At 46.5% G+C, this 20,682-nt stretch overlaps 1 protein-coding gene across 3 annotated transcripts in view; it reads left to right on the forward strand.

Annotated features, from left to right (window-relative positions):
- Nucleotides 1–19,998, forward strand: part of ACSL4 (acyl-CoA synthetase long chain family member 4) — a 66,011-nt gene extending 46,013 nt beyond the window's left edge. For all 3 annotated transcript variants that reach the window (XM_060248949.1, XM_060248950.1, XM_060248951.1), the window contains 7 exons: nucleotides 582–721; nucleotides 1,466–1,638; nucleotides 2,184–2,258; nucleotides 3,054–3,245; nucleotides 5,158–5,272; nucleotides 6,639–6,796; nucleotides 17,182–19,998. In XM_060248949.1, coding sequence (XP_060104932.1) covers nucleotides 582–721; nucleotides 1,466–1,638; nucleotides 2,184–2,258; nucleotides 3,054–3,245; nucleotides 5,158–5,272; nucleotides 6,639–6,796; nucleotides 17,182–17,339 — 1,011 coding nt within the window. In that variant the 3' untranslated portion in view covers nucleotides 17,340–19,998. The remainder of the gene's footprint in view (nucleotides 1–581; nucleotides 722–1,465; nucleotides 1,639–2,183; nucleotides 2,259–3,053; nucleotides 3,246–5,157; nucleotides 5,273–6,638; nucleotides 6,797–17,181) is intronic.
- Nucleotides 19,999–20,682: the final 684 nt, after the last annotated feature.

A 20,682-nucleotide genomic window follows, 5' to 3' on the forward strand; every position in this document is an offset into this window, starting at 1 on the left:
ATGTAGTAGTTAAGAATGGTAGACTCCAATCTGGAGAACTGGGTTTGATTCCCCGCTCATCCACATGCAGCTGCTGGGTGACCTTGGGTCAGTCATAAGTTCTCTCAGAGCTGTTCTCTCAAGAGATGTTTTCTCAGAGCTCTCTCAGCCCCACCTCACAGAGTGTCTGTTGTGGGGAGAGGAAGGGAAGGAAATGTAAGCTGCTTTGAGACTCTGCATGAAGGGCAGAGTATAAATCCAGTATCTTCTATTTCTATTCAAAACTACTTCTGTATTAAAAACAACCCATTGAGAGAATAGCTCAGTGAGGAGGGAGGAAAGCCCAGTATTTCCACTGGGTATTTGTCTCTTCTCGCTTTCCTGTGCTGGGAATAGCCTCCAGCTAAGATTAATCACAGACTGACTAACTGGATTGCACATTAAGCGTTACACAACAAAAGGAATAACCAAGCTGTTTAAAAATGTATGAGCAAGTGCTTCTCTCCCCCCCCCCATCTTTATAGCTAGTTAAGCTGCACAGATGCAGAGTGGTAATTTTTCTCGCATCTTCTCTTGCTACCCCACCCTTAATCTTTTAACAGGAAATCATGGATCGAATTTATAAGAATGTAATGAGTAAAGTTCAGGAGATGAACTATATTCAAAAGACATTGTTCAAGATAGGTTATGATTATAAATTGGAGCAAATCAAAAGGGGATACGATGCACCTCTCTGTAACTTGTAAGTACAATTCAGACGCCTGATGTCCTGTGCACATGTTGAAGTAGCTGTAGCATAAGAATGAACACATAGGGAGCAAACCTGAGTGTGTTCTTTGACGGGATTCAGTTGATTAATTAATTAATGCATTAATTTTGCATTTGTTTTTCTAATGGGTCAAACGTTACGTGATCCTGCTACTGTTGTTCAATTTGAGTGGTGTTTATGTAGGAATTAATGGAATCGATAGCCTCGGGCTAATACAGTGGGGTTGTGTACAGTGTAGTTCTCATCACGGCCACCCCCTTCTAACCTGAGCTGAGTTGGAAGGGTTTGCAGTCTTCCCTCCTGTAAGTGCTGAAGAGTCTATAAAGAATCAGAAATGTCTGACTGAAAATGCTCCAAGGGACTCCTTTTAGTGCTAGAACTTGGCTAAACCACAGGGTGGGAACATGATTATCGCAGAGGGGTTTTTTTTTCTCACTTGATTTAATGTACTGAAATACTTGTGTGCACATTCATATTTGAACCAAGCAGATCTATTTTGGGTTTGAGTTGCATCCGTAACTCCGATTCTCAGCATAAAACACGTTTGTTGTTCAATTTCTGGAAACTTGATAGCCAGCCAGTCTTCTAACAGTGGGATGTAATCCAGCTAGGTGCAGGTGTCAAAAAGAGGATCCCAGAATGCCTTTCTTGGTAGGGTATTATTGTACGTAGCCCATGTTTATGTCATACTGATGCCAGTTTCCTTTTCCTCTTAAGATTACTGTTCAAAAAAGTGAAAGCACTGCTAGGAGGGAATGTACGTATGATGCTGTCTGGAGGCGCGCCCCTTTCCCCTCAAACACAAAGGTTCATGAACATTTGTTTCTGCTGCCCTGTTGGCCAAGGTTACGGATTAACAGAAACTTGCGGAGCAGGAACAATTACAGAAGGTGAGGCGGTGGGGCTGCTACATCTCTGTACCCGAGAGCTCTGGGTGCTTTGTTGAATAAACCAGCCGTCTGCTCATTTGTCTAGTCTCTGTAGGCAAAAAAATAACCTTTTTTTGTTAAAGAAATGCCTCTGGCTACTATATTACTCTCCGTATTCAAGTCCAAGGGCTAAATTTTTAGATGGGATTCTGTCAGGTCTAAGTGCTTATTCAGTTGAGGAAAAAAATAGTATTTCTTTAATCCGATATTGATGCTTATACCTCCCAGGAAGTTTCAGTCTTTGCCCTTGCAGTAAAGAAAATACGTGCCAAGGTGGCAATGCGAAGGGGTAACTTTTAGATTTATGTCTACATCTTTATTGTTGTTGCTGTTGTATTGCATCAGTCATACCCTTGTTACACTTTACGTATGCTTTGTATGTTTTAACTTCTAGTTTACTTGCCTTTTTCTTGAGATTTTTATAGATTTGTAATAGCCAATAGCTAATTACAATAAATGAACTGACTGGCTGATATTACTCTTCTCCTCTGGTGTTTTCCCTCTAGTTACTGACTACAGCACTGGCAGAGTTGGAGCTCCGCTTGTCTGCTGTGAGATTAAACTGAGAGACTGGCAAGAAGGTGAGAAGATGCTTTACGATTAACTGCAACTGTGTCCCTGTACATGAATGGCTAATGTAAACAGTGTTACAGTTCTGGAAAACACGGCAGTGAGCCTGTGTAAGAAAGATTTCCCCTCAGATTTAAGATTTGCCCTGGGAGAGAGTGGGAATGGGCTTCAGGCTTGCATGCTCCTTCCTACTGTCCCCTGCTGTGAGGGGGGACAGGGGAACATTAATTTGGGAGACTTCCATCCTTATTTGAATGCAGGATTTTCCAGATCCTAGGATGTCAAACTTTTTAAAAAGATCTTCAGGTTCCAGTGTTGACCCCTATAAATGGCAGGAAGACTGAAGGAGGGAGAACAAAAAGCCGGGGAAGGCACTCCAAACAGGTCCTCAGAGAGCTAGCAAGGGCCATCTAATCTTTGATGTTTTATGTAATTATTCAATTGCTGCTGTAGACATAGATGTAACTTTATTAGTCAAATTTGCATCCCAGCTCTGGACCTTATTTTTTTTTGGCAGCGTGTTCTGTCAGGCTGTTTCTAAGTAGCTGGACACAGGTTTCCAGCTTAAGTGTCCATGTAACAGGCTGAATGTCATTAACACTGATTAGTCCTGTTGCAGATGACATTTTGCTGCCTCGGTAAATGTTGTGAAACCTTGTTAACTTTTTTTTAAATGTAGAACATTTGTTTTCTTTACATTGCTTCATTTTCCGGTAAGAAAAGGTTTGATTCATTTCTTAGTGGCTGCCAGATAGTCAGAGCTATAACTTGCATCATTGATTATTTTATAACACCCTTTTCCCTAGGAGGTTATACAAATAGAGACAAACCAAACCCCAGAGGTGAGATTATCATCGGTGGACCCAACGTCTCAATGGGCTACTTCAGAAACGAAGAGAAGACTGCAGAAGACTTCATCACTGATGAAAACGGTCAACGATGGTTCTGTACTGGGGACATTGGAGAGTTTCATCCTGACGGCTGCCTTCAAATCATAGGTGGCTACCTCATTTTGGTTCAGTACACTAGCAAGAACAATATGAAACTTTAAAAAAAATTTGTTTGCCCTGACCTGGATAGGCCCAGGCTAGCCTCATCTCAGAAGCTAAGGGTTTTAACCGCTAGGAAATGGCTCTGCCCAAGTACCCACCTGTGGCCCAGGTGGGCTGGATCTCATCAGATCTCAGAAGCTAACCAGATAAGAAGAAGATATTGGATTTATATCCCGCCCTCCACTCCGAAGAGTCTCAGAGCGGCTCAGAATCTCCTTTACCTTCCTTCCCCCTCAACAGACCTCCTGTGAGGTGGGTGGGGCTGGAGAGGGCTCTCCCAGCAGCTGCCCTTTCAAGGACAGAGTCTCAGAACGGCCTACAATCTCCTTTCCCTTCCTCCCCCACAACAGACACCCTGTGAGGTGGGTGGGGCTGAGAGGGCTCTCACAGCAGCTGCCCTTTCAAGGACAACCTCTGCCAGAGCTATGGCTGACCCAAGGCCACTCCAGCAGCTGCAAGTGGAGGAGTGGGGAATCAAACCCGGTTCTCCCAGAGAAGAGCCCGCACACTTAACCACTACACCAAACTGGCTCTCCCAAGCCCTGATCAGTAGTTGCATGGGAGTCCACTGAGGAAGTCCAAGGTTGCTATACAGAGGCAGGCAAAGGCAAACCACCTCTGAATGTCTCTTGCCTTGAAAACCCCACGAGAGGTCTCCATAACTCAGCTGCTACCTGGCAACAAAAAACTGTATTTATTTAAATTCAGTTGAGTAGCCGGGTGGGTCTGAAGTAGCATAACTAAGTTTTGAGTCCAGTGGCAACTTTAGGACCAACAAGGTTTTATTCAAGGTATAAGCTTTTGTGTGCGTGTACATGGAAGCTTATACCATGAATAAAACTTTGTTCGTCTTAAAGGTGCCACTGGACTCAGCTCCGTTCTGCCTTTGTTTAGATAAGTAATGCCCAAGTCAGTGTAGTGTGCTGAAGTGCAGCCTTAAAATGCAGTGGAAAAAAATGACTTATCAGAAGGATTTGTGATTTTGCTTACTGTTATCACTTATCCTTTAATGCCCTAAAAACAATTTTATTTATTTATTTGGTAGATTTGTATTCCGCCCTTTCCCATATGGGCTCAGGGCAGATTACAGACACAAGAAAACAGTTAAAATACAGGAATAGCTGAATAATACTCAATTAAAAACATAACTCAATAATATATACCCAGGCGGGTGGGCACAATTTACAGATTAAGACATAGTATTTGGCCCATTGTGGGGAAGGACAACAGATGATACAACAATACAAGGACTTCCTGGCTTTGTTGGCCTAGTCTTTTCTTTTTTAAAAAGACGTTTGAATGAATCCCTCGTCTTGAGTATGATTTTACTGTGGGGATGCTTGGAAGCCTCTTTAGGTGCCATTTGGTACAATTAAAGTGGGATGTATGTTTTTATGCAACTAAATCAAAATAAGTATTCAAGATGCTTGGCATGTTTTGAGCTTTCTCAGTGACACATTTGTGCCACTCGGTGTGCCCAGTAAAAATTAATCCTATGCCACAAAGAAGCAGTGGCAGCTACAAGCATGGACAGCTTCAAGAAGGGATTGGATAAACATGGAGTAGAGGTCCATCTGTAGCTATAAGCCACAAGGTATAGATGGTATCCTCTGTCTGGGGCAGTGATGCTCTGTATTCTTGGTGCTTTGGGAGGGGGGACACAGTGGGAGAGTTTCTGGACCTCCTGATGGCACCTGAGTTTTGGCCATTGTGTGACATGAAGTGTTGGACTGGATGGGCCACTGGCTTGATCCAGCATGGCTTCGCTTATGTTCTTAGGAGTGAGTTTTGCAGAGCACAGCATAACCTGCACACTCTCTAAAGCACTGATAGTTTTTTGCTGAATTGTTCTCCTCAGATCGCAAAAAGGATTTGGTGAAGCTGCAGGCGGGAGAATACGTCTCACTGGGCAAGGTGGAGGCAGCCCTGAAAAACTGTCCACTTATTGACAATATCTGTGCTTATGCCAAAAGGTAAGATTTAAGTCTCATAATGTTGTGACATTGTTTTCTTGCGAAAGGTGTGTTCTTCAAAGAACAAAAGTTAAAGGTAGCAGTATCCTTTTCTAGTATTTAAAGCTGTGTAGTTGTATACTGCAGAAATACACACCACATAGCAGGTAGAGGCAGGGGAGGTATAGTACTGGACTAAGTTCTGGGAGGAAAGGAAAGGTCCCCTGTGCAAGCACCAGTCGTTTCCGACTCTGGGGTGACGTTGTTTTCACAACGTTTTCATGGCAGACTTTTTACGGGGTGGTTTGTCATTGCCTTTCCTAGTCATCTACACTTTCCCCCCAGCAAGCTGGGTACTCATTTTACCGACCTCGGAAGGATGAAAGGCTGAGTCAACCTGGAGCCGGCTACCTGAAAACCCAGCTTCCGACGGGGATCGAATTCAGGTCGTGAGCAGAGCTTAGGACAGCAGTACTGCAGCTTTAACACTCCGTGCCACAGAGCTCTTAGGTTCTGGGAGACCCGTGTTCAAATCCCCCCTCTGCCATGAAAACTTGATGGGTGACCTTGGGCCAATCACAGGCTGTCAGCCTCACTGACCTCTCAGGATGGAAATGGAAGAGAGGAAAGGGATGAAAGCCACTTTGCATCCCCATTGAGAAGAAAGCAGGGTATTAATGAAGTAAATAACATAGGCTCTTTCTGTGTCCTGGTTATAGCAGTCAGCTGAGTGGGCAAGGGAAGAGAAAGAAGATGATGATATTGGATTTATATCCCACCCTATACTCTGAATCTCAGAGTCTCAAAGCGGTCACAATCTCCTTTACCTTCCCCCCCCACACACACACAAACAACAGACACCCTGTGAGGTGGGTGGGGCTGAGAGCTCTTGCAGCAGCCATTCCAGCAGCTGCAAGCGGAAGATGGGGAATCAAAACTGGTTCTCCCAGATAAGAATCCACGCACTTAACCACTACACCAAACTGGCTCTCCAGATAACTTTTCACTCCTTCTAGGGGTCTGAGGGTTAAAACCATTAATTCATGCTGAATAAGCAGCTCCTGAATATCCCTAGTCTATTTTATGAAAACAGTTTTATCATAATTCTTTTCTCATTCCTTTCCTGTGCAGAAACAGTGTAATGGAGCTTAAGAGACTGGCTTTTCTGTGAGCACAGAAATAGCATTGGTCTGCATTTTCTGAGCACTTGTGGGTTGGATGTGTCACTGGAGAAAGATGTCAGCTGCATCCCTTCTCTTTGGGTGTGTCAAGTTAGAAATGAGAGCTCAGTCTTTTTTTCTTTTTCTTTTTTTTTTGGCAGTTAATCATACAGACAGCAGAACTAAAACAATTGACTAAAACAATATTCTCTTGCATTCCATCCTAGTGATCAGTCTTACGTGATCAGCTTTGTGGTTCCCAATCAGAAGAAACTAACCGATCTCGCCGAACAGAAAGGTGTGACCGGAACCTGGGTGGACATCTGTAACAATCCCATCATGGAAGCTGAAATCCTGAAAGAAATCAAGGAGGTGGCTAACAAAAGTAAGCCAACGCTGATGCTTCCCTGCCCCACAAGTAGCTGGATGGTGTATGTTGAAATCCAAAATGGGGATTGCATTACATTGGTTGCTTCCTGCAGAGTGAATTGATGGTGTGGGTGAGGGGGACGGTTCTGCTGCTTCAAGTCCCGCCTTCCACCTTCTCCTGTGTAAGAGCAGAGATGCCATGCAGGGGGATAACAGTTCAGCTGCCCAGGACTGCCTCTCTCGACAGCCTCAGGATCAGTGTTCCCTCTAAGCTGAGTTAGTGTGAGCTAGCTCAGTTTTTTAGCCTCCGGCTCACACATTTTTGTCTTTGCTCAGAAAAAATGGCCCCAGAGCAAACTAATTTATGCAGTTGCTCACAACTTTAATGCCAGTAACTCACAAAGTAGAATTTGTGCTCACAAGACCTCACAGCTTAGAGGGAGCGTTGCTCAGGATTCCAACATCTGGATTGGATTTATTTCAATTTCTATCCCGCCTTTCCTGCAAACAGTCTCGGGGTGGGTAACAACCATAAAAAATACCCAGACAATTTGAAATAACCACTAGTCAGTCAGTCATTGTTCGTTGTGTGCCATTGGCCCTTGCAATATAAGATATATATATACACAACAGTATCTAAAATTCTAAAATTACAACTATCCGTCACATTTCTACACACATCATTCAATAGCTTTCTTTGTGGTAATATTGGTGTTCTAGTTTTCCTCACAGCGAAAGCCATGCAGAGCCATCCTATAAAAGGGGAGGGACGGTGGCTCAGTGGTAGAGCATCTGCTTGGGAAGCAGAAGGTCCCAGGTTCAATCCCTGGCATCTCCAGAAAAGGGTCCAGGTAAATAGGTGTGAAAACTTTCAGCTTGAGATCCTGGAGAGCCGCTGCCAGTCTGAGAAGACAATACTGACTTTGATGGACCAAAGGTCTGATTCAGTATAAGGCAGCTTCATATGTTCATATATGTTATGTTAAGGGTCAGCATCTGAAAGCAAAAAAGCTAGTTTGCCAGAATCAGAGGTAAGCTGTGTGTTAGCTAGAATTTGATTAAGGGATTTATTCCTGGGTCCCACATACAGTGGGCAGATGAAAAATTGTGGACAAGGTCTTCACTGAGTCTCCACGCAAACTGCTGATCCAGTGGCATTTTTAGATATCGTCCCATAAGCAGCTCAATTTGCATGAAATAATCATGAAATAATTTCTAAATCCCGCAGTGTTAAAACAACAGCAAAGAGAGGGCCCACCGGGCAAAAGTGCAGTAGCAAGTCAGTAATGTGGGCAGATTTCAAGAGATGGTTTCAGCCAGGGAGGCCAAAATATTTGGAAGTCCACCACCTCAGCCAAAAACCTGATGGAACAGCTCCATCTTAAGGCCCTAGGAAACTGCAGTATGCCGTGTGGGGCCCTGATCTCAAGCGGAGTGTATTCCACCAGGCCCAGACCAGGGCAGAAAAAGCCCTGACCCTTGTCAAAGCTTAGCGGATGTCCCTTGGGCCAAGGACAACCAGCAAATGTTGTTCCACTGAGTGCGAGGCTCTCCGGGACACATGTGGCAAGAAGACGACGACTGCAGATTTATACCCCGCCCTTCTCTCTGAATCAGAGACTCAGAGCAACTTACAATCTCCTATATCTTCTCCCCCAAAACAGACACTCTGTGAGGTGGGTGGGGCTGAGAGGGCTCTCACAGCAGCTGCCCTTTCAAGGACAACCTCTGCCAGAGCGATGGCTGACCCAAGGCCATTCCAGCAGGTGCAAGTGGAGGAGTAGGGATCAAACCCGGTTCTCCCAGATAAGAGTCCGCACAGTTAATCACTACACCAGACTGGCTCTACACCAGACTGGCAAGAGACAGATATGTCAGTCCCAGGCTGCATACAGCTTTAAAGGTGTTTACACATTTCATGCTCCCACAGCCAAGCACACATCTGTCCTGCCACCACAGCATTGGTGTGCTTTCTCTTGCTTGAGTCATGCTGGCTTTGGTAGCCTTGCACGGGTCATCACACCAAGCTCTCTTTGCTTAGCGCCGAAGCCCTGCTGCAGGAGGTGAGCAGAACTCTTTCAGCCCAATGTGCAGTGTGCATGTCAAGTAATGCACTCAGACTTTCAGTGAAGATGTGTTAGGAAACGGGATCTCATGGAAAACCAATGCCTATGGCATGAACATGAATCATCAGATTTTAAAAGAATAGCGAGTGAATATATTTCAGCACAGGGCTTTTGGGGTTCTGTGCTGCACTAAATACATAATACTGGGGAAGGATGGTGGCTCAGTGGTAGAGCATCTGCTTGGGAAGCAGAAGGTCCCAGGTTCAATCCCCGGCATCTCCAAAAAAGGGTCCAGGCAAATAGGTGTGAAAAACCTCAGCTTGAGACCCTGGAGAACAGGGAAGGGATGGTGGCTCAGTGGCAGAGCATCTGCTTGGGAAGCAGAAGGTCCCAGGTTCAATCCCCGGCATCTCCAAAAAAGGGTCCAGGCAAATAGGTGTGAAAAACCTCAGCTTGAGACCCTGGAGAACAGGGAAGGGATGGTGGCTCAGGGGTAGAGCATCTGCTTGGAAACAGAAGGTCCCAGGTTCAATCCGTGGCATCTCCAAAAAAGGGTCCAGGCAAATAGGTGTGAAAAACCTCAGCTTGAGACCCTGGAGAAAGAGCTGCTGCCAATCTGAGAAGATAATACTGACTTGGATGGACCAAAGGTCTGATTCAGTATAAGGCAGCTTCATATGTTCATATATGGTCAACCAACTCCCGGAGGAGGTACGGGCCCTGCGATGTTTAGATCAATTCCGCAGGGCCTGTAAGACCCACCTCTTTAAAACAGCCTTCACTTAATACCGAGCCAAGAAAGTCCTGCTGGATATGTTCTATGTTTTATGTTTTAATCACTGGATTTTATGAAAGATCTTAATTATAGCACCATAATCTTAAGTCTAATGTAATTTTAATGATTTTAAGGATGATGCTATAACTGAAATTGTATATGAATCTAAAACTGGAATTTATAATTGATTATTGCACATGGTTTTATTGTACACTGGATTTACATGTTGTGAGCCGCCCTGAGCCTGCTTGCGGGGAGGGCGGGATACAAATAAAAAGTTATTATTATTATTATTATTATACATAACTTGCAGCTTGATTGATTTGCTTCTCCGGCCCAAAGAAAGAAATTTGAGGGGCCACAGAAGCTGACCAACCAGGCTGCAAGTGGGTAGTTAGGGCAGGTCTCAGCCTGGAGAGGACCAAAAGAGGAAAGAACAAAGCAGGAGTCAAGTTTCACCTTTAAGACCAACCAATTGTTATTTAGAACGTAACCTTTCGTGTGCTCTTAAGCACACTTCATCAGACGAGGAATCCAGCACAGTGAGCAAAGCCATACATAGGAAAAAGTTCAGACTAAAAGCAAATTGCCATTCATTATATAACTCTTCAGCCACCTACTGGTGATCATTTGTAATACGAAGGATATTTAAATCCTTGGCAGTAAATAGTCTTAAGTGAAAAACCATGCCTATTTTTCTTTGAATATCTTTTGACTATTTAAATTTACTCCAAGGTTTTGCCATATTGGCAGTACTAACACTTGAGTTCCTTTTCCCTGTTTCAGGTGCTTAACTGTGTTGGTCTGAAGCAGCAGACCAACATTTGAGTCCAGAGGCACTGCGAAGACCAACAAACCTTTATTCTGTGTATAAGCTTCCATGCACACTTATCTTATTTGGCATAGTGGTCTGAAGCCAGTTTGGTGTAGTGGTTAATAATAATAATAATAATAATAATAATATTTTATTTTTATATCCCGCCCTCCCCGCCAGGCGGGCTCAGGGCGGCTAACAGACATGGGGATCCCATGATTCACATAAAACAAGATAAACAGTTTTAAATATATCAGTCACAAATAAATTATTTAAAATAGTTAAAATATATAAAATGGTGCTAAAATACTGTATCATAGTGTACGCAAGATGGCTAGATGTCCATTCGTTGGATTAGTCAAGTTCTATCTCAAAAGCCAGCTGGAAAAGAAATGTTTTGCAAGCCCTGCGGAACTGGTTCAGGTCCCGCAGGGCTCGCACCATCTCAGGAAGGTCGTTCCACCAACGAGGGGCTATCACTGAGAAGGCCTGCTCCCTGGTAGCCTTCAACCTAGCTTCTCTTGGCCCAGGGATTGTTAGTAAGTTCTGAGAACCGGATCTCAGCGCTCTCTGGGGCACATATGGGGAGAGGCGGTCCTTTAGGTAGGCAGGTCCTCGGCCATATAGGGCTTTAAAGGTGATGACCAGCACCTTATAGCGAACACGGTAGACAACCGGCAGCCAATGCAGATCCCGCAGCCCAGGCCGCGCAGGTTCCCACCGTGGTAGTCCCTCCAGTAGCCTGGCCGCCGCGTTCTGGACTACCTGAAGTCTCCGTGTTCGGTATAGGGGCAGCCCCATGTAGAGGGCATTGCAGTAGTCCAATCTCGAAGTGACCGTTGCGTGGATCACAGTTGCTAGGTCGGTGCGCTCCAAGAAGGGAGCCAACTGCCTCGCCCTCTTAAGGTGAAAGAAGGCGGATCTAGCAGTGGCGGCTACCTGGGCCTCCATTGATAAAGAGGATTCCAGTAGCACTCCCAGGCTCTTGACTTTGCGCACTGGTACCAGTGGCGCACCGTCAAAGGCCGGTAAAGTGATCTCCCCTCCCGGTCCGCCGCGGCCCACGCAAAGGACCTCAGTCTTCGCCGGATTCAACTTCAGCCCGCTCAGCCTGAGCCAGTCAGCCACGGCTTGTAATGCCCGGTCCAAATTTGTAGGGACATCGCCAGCCCGGCCGTCCATCAATAGATAGAGCTGGGTGTCATCTGCGTATTGATGACAACCCAGCCCATACCTCCGTGCAATCTGGGCAAGGGGGCGCATAAAGATGTTAAACAACATCGGGGAGAGAACTGCCCCCTGAGGCACACCACAATGAAGTGGGTATCTCTGAGACAGCTCCCCCCCAATTGCCACCCTTTGTCCCCGACCATCAAGAAAGGAGGAGAGCCACTGTAAGGCTAGCCCCCGAATTCCTGCGTCGGCGAGGCGGCGGGTCAGCAGCTGATGGTCGACCATATCGAACGCAGCCGATAGGTCTAGCAACAGCAATACCGCCGAGCCGCCTCGATCCAGTTGTCGTCGGAGGTCATCCATGAGGGCGACCAGGACTGTTTCCGTCCCATGGCCCGGGCGGAAGCCGGACTGGCATGGGTCTAGGACGGAAGCGTCCTCCAGAAATTCCTGTAACTGCACCGCCACAGCCCTCTCGATAATTTTGCCCAAAAAGGGCAAGTTTGAGACCGGCCGGTAGTGTGCCAATTCGGCCGGGTCTGATGACGGTTTTTTCAGGAGAGGGCGGACCAATGCCTCTTTCAGGGGTGTTGGAAAAACGCCTTCTGAAAGGGATCGATTTATAATATCCCGTATAGGATATCTTAATTCCTCCTGGCAGGCCTTAATTAGCCAGGAGGGGCATGGGTCCAGATCACAAGTTGTGGATCGTGCAGTGCCAAGAATTCTGTCGACTTCCTCCAAGCTGAGCGGGTCGAAGCAATCCAGAGTTAACTCAGAAGACACGCATTGGGTTTCGAGTCCACTTACTGCCTCAAAATTGGCGGGGCAGTCCTGGCGGAGCGATTGGACCTTATCCGCAAAGAATTTTGCAAAAGCCTCACAGCCAATCTCCAATTCCTTAGCTTTTGAATTGCCTTGAGGCAATGTAGTCAGATTCCGAATTATTCTGAATAATTGGGCTGGGCGCGAATTTGCGGATGCAATCTTAGCCGCAAAGTATGTTTTCTTTGCGGCCTTGATTGCCATCTCATAGGACTTCATAAACTTCCTGTAAGATGTTCTAATCGCCTCGTCACGAGTACGTCGCCATTGCCTCTCTAGCCGTCTAAGGCCTTGTTTCAGCTGGCGTAATTCCGGGGTATACCACGGAGCCAGCTTAGTCCGAGGTCGCAGAGGGCGCCGAGGTGCGATTTCCTCGATGGCCCTAGAGAGCCGGCTATTCCAGGTCTCAATCAGGCCATCGAGGGAATCGCCAGAGGGCCAGGGGTCCCGTAGAGCCATCTGGAACCGTTCCGGGTCCATTTGGCTCCGCGGGCGAGCCATAATCGGCTCCTCGCCTAAACAGGTTTGGGGGGGCATATTTACACGGGCCTTGAGAGCGAAGTGATCCGACCATGGCACTACCTCTGCGGTTATGTCGCTCACTACAATCCCGGCCGCGAAGATCAGGTCTAACATGTGTCCGGCCTGGTGAGTGGGGGTTACAACAAATTGAGAGAGTCCCAGTGTCGCCATGGAAGACACTAGGTCCGTCGCCTGACTGGAGGACGGGTCATCAGCATGGACGTTGAAGTCACCCAGGATTATCAGCCTTGGGTGCTCCAGCGCCCAGCCTGTCGCCGCCTCGAGCAGGGACGGTAAGGCGTTGGCCGGTGCGTTAGGCGTACGGTACACCAGCCAAATCGCCAACCCCTCTTCATCCCCCCACGCCAGACCGGCACATTCAATGCCCTCAATCTTTGGGGCCGGGAGCGCCCTGAAGGAGTAAGCCTCCCGTGCAAATATTGCCACTCCTCCCCCCCGCCCACTAGTCCGCGATTGGTGGAAGACTGAGTAACCTGGGGGAGCTGTTTGCGAGAGGGCTACTGTATCACCCTCCCGGATCCAGGTCTCAGTCACGCAAGCCAGGTCCATATTCTGCTCGAGCATAAACTCTCGGAGAATTGAGGTCTTATTGTTAATGGACCTGGCGTTGCATAACACCAATGACGGAGGCGGGTTACTCCTGGCCCTACTACCTGTCACCCTTGGGATGGGCCGCAGATTGGAGGGGGGCCGAGCACCGACTTGTCTCTGTCTTCCTCCCTTATAATATCTGCACCCACCGCCATACCTCCCCCTCCCCAGGAGCACTGGAATCCCTGAGCCGGCCATTCCTCGTTGGCAGCAGCTGCAATAAGACCACTATCAAGGCTGGTATCTGGTTATACTAGTTATAGTGGTATACTAGTACTGGACAGCTTCACCCCCCCCCCCCACCAGGTTCTCCCAACCTACAGTTGATTCGCACCCCACCAGCCACTCTGGTCTCCCAATTACAGACCCACTACCTATTCCCTAGTTTAATTAATTAATATGGAAAGCCCTCCCACAATACTCCCTCAATTGATTAGTTAAAAACCTAATAACTTCAATTCTAGCATCACTAACAAAATAATACCCTAACAATCTTCCCAGTTAATGAGCTAAAAATTTAACAAAATATACAGTCCAAAATAAATATATAAATAATTTCAAATTACTAATCAATCGGCTAAAAATCCAGTTAATTAATTAATATTAATAATAGTGAAGTTTCCAATTAGTGGTCTGTATTAAGTGCTGGGTAAGTGCTGAGCAGGTAAAATAGGTAAAGTGCTTGAGTAAGTGCTAAGGTGCTGGGTGGATAAAGTGCGAGGATGAGTGCAGGCATCGAGTTTATAGCATAGCGTGTGCTACACTAGGACAGCAGTCGGGGTGGAATGTAATATGTGATCGGGTCCATGAGTTCTCGGCCAATACCCCTGGCACAATCCGGCAGGCCCAGGGAGGTAAACCCCCCCCGTGCTTCCCAGTCGCGCTTCAGGGCTCCACAGGTCTTCTTATGGAAATTGACCAGTCCAGTCAGGGACCCACAATCCACTGAAATGACTAGTGGCCTCGGGGCCGCCACCTCAGGCTTCCCTCCGTTGGTAGCAGCCCCTATCGCCGCTGTCAGTCGCCCCGGCCGCGCCCTCACTCAGCGCTCGCGTCGCGTGATTGCGAAGGTCTCCAGCCGCTCGCCTGCCTCTGTACTCTCCCTCGTCCGGCCTCTCCGCTCGATCTCTCCGCTCGTCCACCACACGCCGCTAGCTATGTTGGGCGTGGGCGTCCCAGCTGCTCTGCTCCGTTCTCCACTCCACTCCACTCTCTCCGCCCGTCGGCCACTCCTCTCGCTGGCCGGCTTCACCCGGCTGGCGGCGCGGCTAGCGCAGCCCAGCCCGGCGTCTCAGCTTCCTCCGCACTCGCTCCCAGGCCTCGCCTCGCCCCGCAAGCCGACAGCAGCTCCGGCAGCTCCGCGGGACCCTCGGCACTCACACCAGTCTCTCCTGCTCCAGGTGGGATACCTTGTTGGTTGCACTTGATGTTTTAACGTGCAAACCAGTTGTTTTTAGTTGTTTCTGGGGATGTTTAAGGGAGCTCTAGCACCCAAGCTCTTGCCGTCGCCGCCATCTTGCGGTAGCCTTACAATCTATGCGAGACTGCCTGTTAATTCTTCTATTGCTAATAGAAGTGCAATAGCGCGCTTTAAGTGCGCGGACTCTTATCTGGGAGAACAGGCTTTGATTCCCCACTCCTCCACTTGCAGCTGCTAGCATGGCCTTGGGTCAGCCGTAACTCACATAGGAGTTGTCCTTGAAAGGTCAGCTGCTGTGAGAGCCCTCTCAGCCCCACCCACCTCACAGGGTGTCTGTTGTGGGGGGAGAAGGTAAAGGAGATTGTAAGCCGCTCTGAGACTCTGATTCAGAGAGAAGGGCGGGGTATAAATCTGCAGTCTCCTCTCTTCTCCCTCCTCCTCCTCCCTCCTCCCCAGAATAAAAGTGTGTTTTTCCACTGGACTCAAACTATTTCCTGTTTGTTACTCCTGTGACAGTCTAAAAATGTTAGTAACCTGTTGCTTTCCAGAAGCTGTAATACCTGTAGAATCCCTTAAATTTATCATAGCATCAGCTTTCATGAGCTAGAGCCCGCTTCAGATGCCTGAGAGCCAAACTAGATGTTATTTTTCACATGGGCCCATTTGTGCTCTTTACCTAGTAACTGCCACAGCAGCCCTTCAGTTCGTGATGGCTGCAAGACCTTGTGGTGAACTTGTGTTAAAAGTAGCATCCAATTCGGCTATGAGGAAGTGGGCCTTGGCTCATGGAAGCTTAGACTACAGTAGATCCAACAACAGACTCCCATAGAAAATTGACATATGAAGTTCCTTTTCCTTGTAATCAACAGAGCAATGCAGTCTTTGCATTAGAAACTACACTGTGTGATTAGTTCACCATGATCAGCTGTGTGATTAGTTCACCCTGAACCTGCTCTGGTGGGGCATACAAGGTTATGAAATTTCTTACATATGAGTTCTGAATTGTTAAAATATTCTGCAAAGTAGATTGCAGGGGTCTTCAGCATGGTGCCTTTAGGTGCCGTGGAACCTGCTGACACCTTTTTGACACACACCGGTGTGTTTAGGAAGTGGGTGGAGCCAGGTAGGGGTTTTGCCCAGCAGGACTTCTGATGGACTACTGGAGATTTTGACTGTGCAAATTTTTAAAAAATGTTGCTTCGGCAGCAGCTGTCACCACAGCACAAGGATCAACCACCGTGTTACTGAAGTTAAGCTGCAGCAGTCATTTCACGGCTGGCTCTGCCTCCTGTGGGAGCCGTTTTTGCTGTGCCTATCACGCTGGGTCAGAATTCTAGATGTGCCTGCAGGCTCCAAAGGGCAAGGGACTCCTGGACTAGAAGTTCAGTAACGGCAGATCAGGTTCTCTGAAAGATGACTTCTCCGCCAATCAGTGTTCCCTCTAAGCTGCAGGGTCTTGTGAGCAAAAATTCTACTTTGTGAGCTCCTGGCATTAAAGTGGTGAGCTGCTGCATCAATTAGTGTGCTCTGGGCTCATCCTTTCCGAACTAAGACAAAAAATGTGTGAGCTGGAGGCTAAAAATCTGTGAGCTAGCTCAGGCTCACTCAGCTTAGAGGGGACACTGCCACCAACGCTGATTTTCCTCCCGCCATGTGGTCTTATTTAAAAACATGAGGTGCATTCTAGAATCCCTGACCCAATTTGCGGATGAGCAGGGGTGGAATTCTCGCAGGAGCTCCTTTGCATATTAGGCCACACTCCCTGATGTAGCCAATCCTCCCAAGAACTTACAAGGCTCTTTTTTGTAAGCTCTTGGAGGATTGGCTACATCAGGGGGGGTGTGGCCTAATATGCAAAGGAGCTCCTGCTAGAATTCCATCTCTGCGTGTGAGTGATAACCACCAGAGGTGAACGGAGTCTGTGCCCTAGAAATGTGCCTGGGAACCTCAGCCACAGAAACGCTGCAGACATTCAGGGCTTCTTGGCAGGTGAGGCTATTTGAAAAGAGTCCCCTGAAGGCACAAAGCTTGAAAACGGCTGCCCTTGTTTAACCGGTTTGGTATGGACAAAAAGCTTTAGCGCTCCAGCACACTGCATGTAACGAGATGCTGGCCGTGGCCATGCGTACAGGTCAGTTGGTTGTTAGCATTTATTTCCTAATTCCCTCTCTCCCTTCCCCAATTGTTTCTGTAGTGAAGCTGGAGAGATTTGAAATCCCAGTCAAAGTGCGGTTAAGCCCAGAGCCCTGGACCCCGGAGACTGGCCTGGTGACAGACGCTTTCAAACTGAAACGGAAAGAGCTGAAGAACCATTACCTCAACGACATCGAACGAATGTATGGAGGTAAATAACCTCCGAACCACCGTAGAGTTGGAAAGCTGCGCAGGGTTCCTTCGATGACTGACGAATGTTAATTCCTCAAATGTTGGCTGTAATTATAAACGGAGAGCTGGCCTTTTGCAAAGCAGAGAAAAGCAAAAATCTCCCTCCCATTTCTAAGAAGGAACAGCTCTCGCTTTGTGAACAACTCTTTCAAAGATGCTGTCAAAATGACTGACCCACTGCCATTTGGTTTCATTGGATCACTGCCAGTCCTGAGGTGGCTGTGTTCATATGAAACTTCTCCCTCACTCTTCTGTTTCGGCTCCTGTCACGACCCACGTGGAATTTAAATCATCTTCGAGGATTCCATTATGGTGTTTATTTTCCAAATTGAGCCTGTATTTTAATGGGTGCCCCGTCCAAGGAAAAAGTGAAGAGTAGACAGAACTCAGCTGTTAGCTTGCACAGAATGCTGCTTCACAGTCTGCAAATCTCAGGTCCTTGGCTAGGTAAAGGTAGCTTCCTTCACCTTGGCTGTCACCATGAGGAGCTGAGAGACAGAGAAGGGGAGCCTGCCTGGGAACCTCGGCCACTCAGCCTCTGTGGAACACGAATGGTTACTTTCACACAGCCAAAACCAACTGACTCACCCCTGGTCGGCTGCTTGGATTTTGCTCCATGAATACGCAGTTCAGCAGTTCTTGTCCAGCTGTGGAGTTGCCCATGGAGGTCTGTCCCGTCCAGTGCTGCTGGCCGTAGTTAGGCTGCTAAAAGAGGAAATTTCAGCTGTGTGAAAGTAGCCAGAGAAGAGACAATTGGTGGTACTTTCCCCTCGAGTATGAAGGGCCTGTTCCACTTTGCTCCTTTTTACTCTACGTAGAAGAGATGTTAAACGCAGCTTTAAAAGCCACTCTTTCTCTCCAGTAGCCTCAGCCTTCCACTGAACGCAGCTCTCGCCACATTCCCTTGACTGAACGGTTCACAAGCTTCTGCGCTGAATGGTGAAAGGGGGGGGGGGCAAAGGAATGCAGTGCTGAGACCTTCTGCAGGCCCAAGTATTCTGGGGATCCATAGTGCCTAAAGGGGAAACCAGTACACTTTAAGAGGAGGTGACTGACCGGCCACCCAGAATGCATTTTACCAATTCCTTGACCTCCATTTCCAATACTGCCATAAAAGGTTCTTTTCCGACTCAAACCTCAAAAGAATAGTCTTCGAAAGAAGATAGGCTAGGGATGTTTGCCTTCTTCAGTGCTATGCTGGTGTGTAAAGTTAAAATAATGCTGGCATCCACACAGTTTCAAAGACTTTTATTTAAACTAGGTTATTGCTCTGAATATCAGTGGGACGAAACAAGCATTGACAGGTAAAGAACTGCATGGCCTGTTTGGCTTTTTAAAAACACATAATTGTACGCCACAACTATGACATGTTGAGATCTCTGTGCCTGTTCCTCCAAATGCATGCACACCAGGAATTAAACTGTATTCAAGGGGTCCCCCCCCCCAAGCTTTCTTTTGAACTTTGAAAAGGGCATTTTCTTTCTCTTTTAATACGTCACACAAAACAAGTTGCAGGAAAAAAAAATCTTTACTTGTGTGTATTGAATTTGGTCTTTGGAAGTTTTTGTTGTTTAAGGAACAGGAAGAACACTGTATTTGAATTTTTCGTCTTTTTTGTTTGTGACAACGTTTTGTTTTTTTAAAACTGGAAATTCTTGGTGTGCTGAGAGGAGGCTGGGTAGGCCGTGAGTCTTGTATGGTTTGTGCATTTTGTGTGCAGCATTCAGCAGGACATCTTCTTTGTTCGTTCACACTTTGGGCTTGTGTACCCCTGCTAGCAGTCCATACTTGAACCAGAAATACTGTAAGATGTGGCAATTCTTGATGCTGTTCTACTTTGCACTTTCTTTCTTAATCCTTTTATATGTGTTGCTTCCATTTTTGTAAAGATGTGGCCCTTGATTGCAATGTGTTCGACGTTGACTTGAATCTAAAGTATTTATGAAACGGAATTCTTTTATTCATAATATTTAAATGTGTATATTATGGTCAAAAAAGGAAAATAATCTGGTATTGTTACTGAAGAATGAAGGGATTTTTGTATGAAATGTCATTTCTGCACATAGGCAGTTTTAAATGCAAGCCGGGTGTATGTGTGGGGTTTGGCCACCAGTAAATCCACAGAAACCTATGCGTTAGCAGTTCTGACTAGAACTGGCCATCCCATCCTGAAGGACCAATTTCAGTTTCAAATCTACAAGCGGTGTTTTTGATACCTTTCGCCTCACTGTAACTTCTCCAGCCAAACCAGCACACTGCCAACTGATCTTGTAGAGACCCAAACCCTCAAGTTGAATCTGGCTGCTGCTAGAAGGGGCAGGAGATTTCAGCCTCTTGCAAAAGGGACCAGGAAAATGCCTCTTGGTGGATCTTTAACCAAACACACACACTTGCTTCCTGTGTTGATAGTGGATGGGTGTTTCTTTTTTTTTAATGAGCTCGTCTTTGTGGCCTGTTACATTCATTCTATGATAAAACTGCTCTTCTATTTAGACACAAAATTTACTATTTGATTTCTGTCAAACATGACAAACCATCTCTCAGACATGATAAAACAATTGCTATACACCAACTGTACGGAGTGAATAGCTGTTGCGTGATTAAATCTGACAGTAGATCTCGTGAATACATGAAGTGTGTCTCTTGATCCTGCATGGTCCATTTTTGTTTTTTTGTTTAACTAGTGCAGGAGATTCCCCCTCACCCCCCCCTTATGAACATCCCAACTTGGATTTTAACTCACTGGTACAAGAGATTTTTGTTGTCATTTCTCTACGACAGACATGGTCGTAATGATTACACTTTCCCAGGCTATTTTGCCTAAGTTTGCAACCCTCTCAAACATTTATTTAGTAGAACAAAATAGGAGTCAAGTTTCACCTTTAAGACCAACTTAGTTTTATTCAGAACGTAAACTTTCGTGTGCTTTCTAAGCACACTTCGTCAGACGAGGAATCGGGTACAGTGAGCAGAGCCACTCATACCTGGTAGGCAGTGGCTCAGAATGCAAACTAGTACAAATTTAAGATCCAATGACAGTATAGTAAAATTATCTGGTAGGGAGTGGTTTAGAATGCAAAAAGGCACAAATTTAAGATTCAATGACAGAATAGTAAATTTGAGCAAACCTTTGATCTGAATAGCATGAGCATGCAAAAGCAATAAAACAGTAATAAAATGTGAGAATGTCTGTTAATGACTATATTGTATTAAGCCTGAGTCCAGGGTCTTTGGATCTTAAAATTTGTACCAGTTTGCATTCTGAGCCACTGACTACCAGCTATGTGTGGCTTTGCTCACTGTACCGGAT

This window comes from Heteronotia binoei, chromosome 11 (genome assembly GCF_032191835.1).
Source record: "Heteronotia binoei isolate CCM8104 ecotype False Entrance Well chromosome 11, APGP_CSIRO_Hbin_v1, whole genome shotgun sequence".
NCBI classification, from domain to species: Eukaryota; Metazoa; Chordata; class Lepidosauria; order Squamata; family Gekkonidae; genus Heteronotia; species Heteronotia binoei.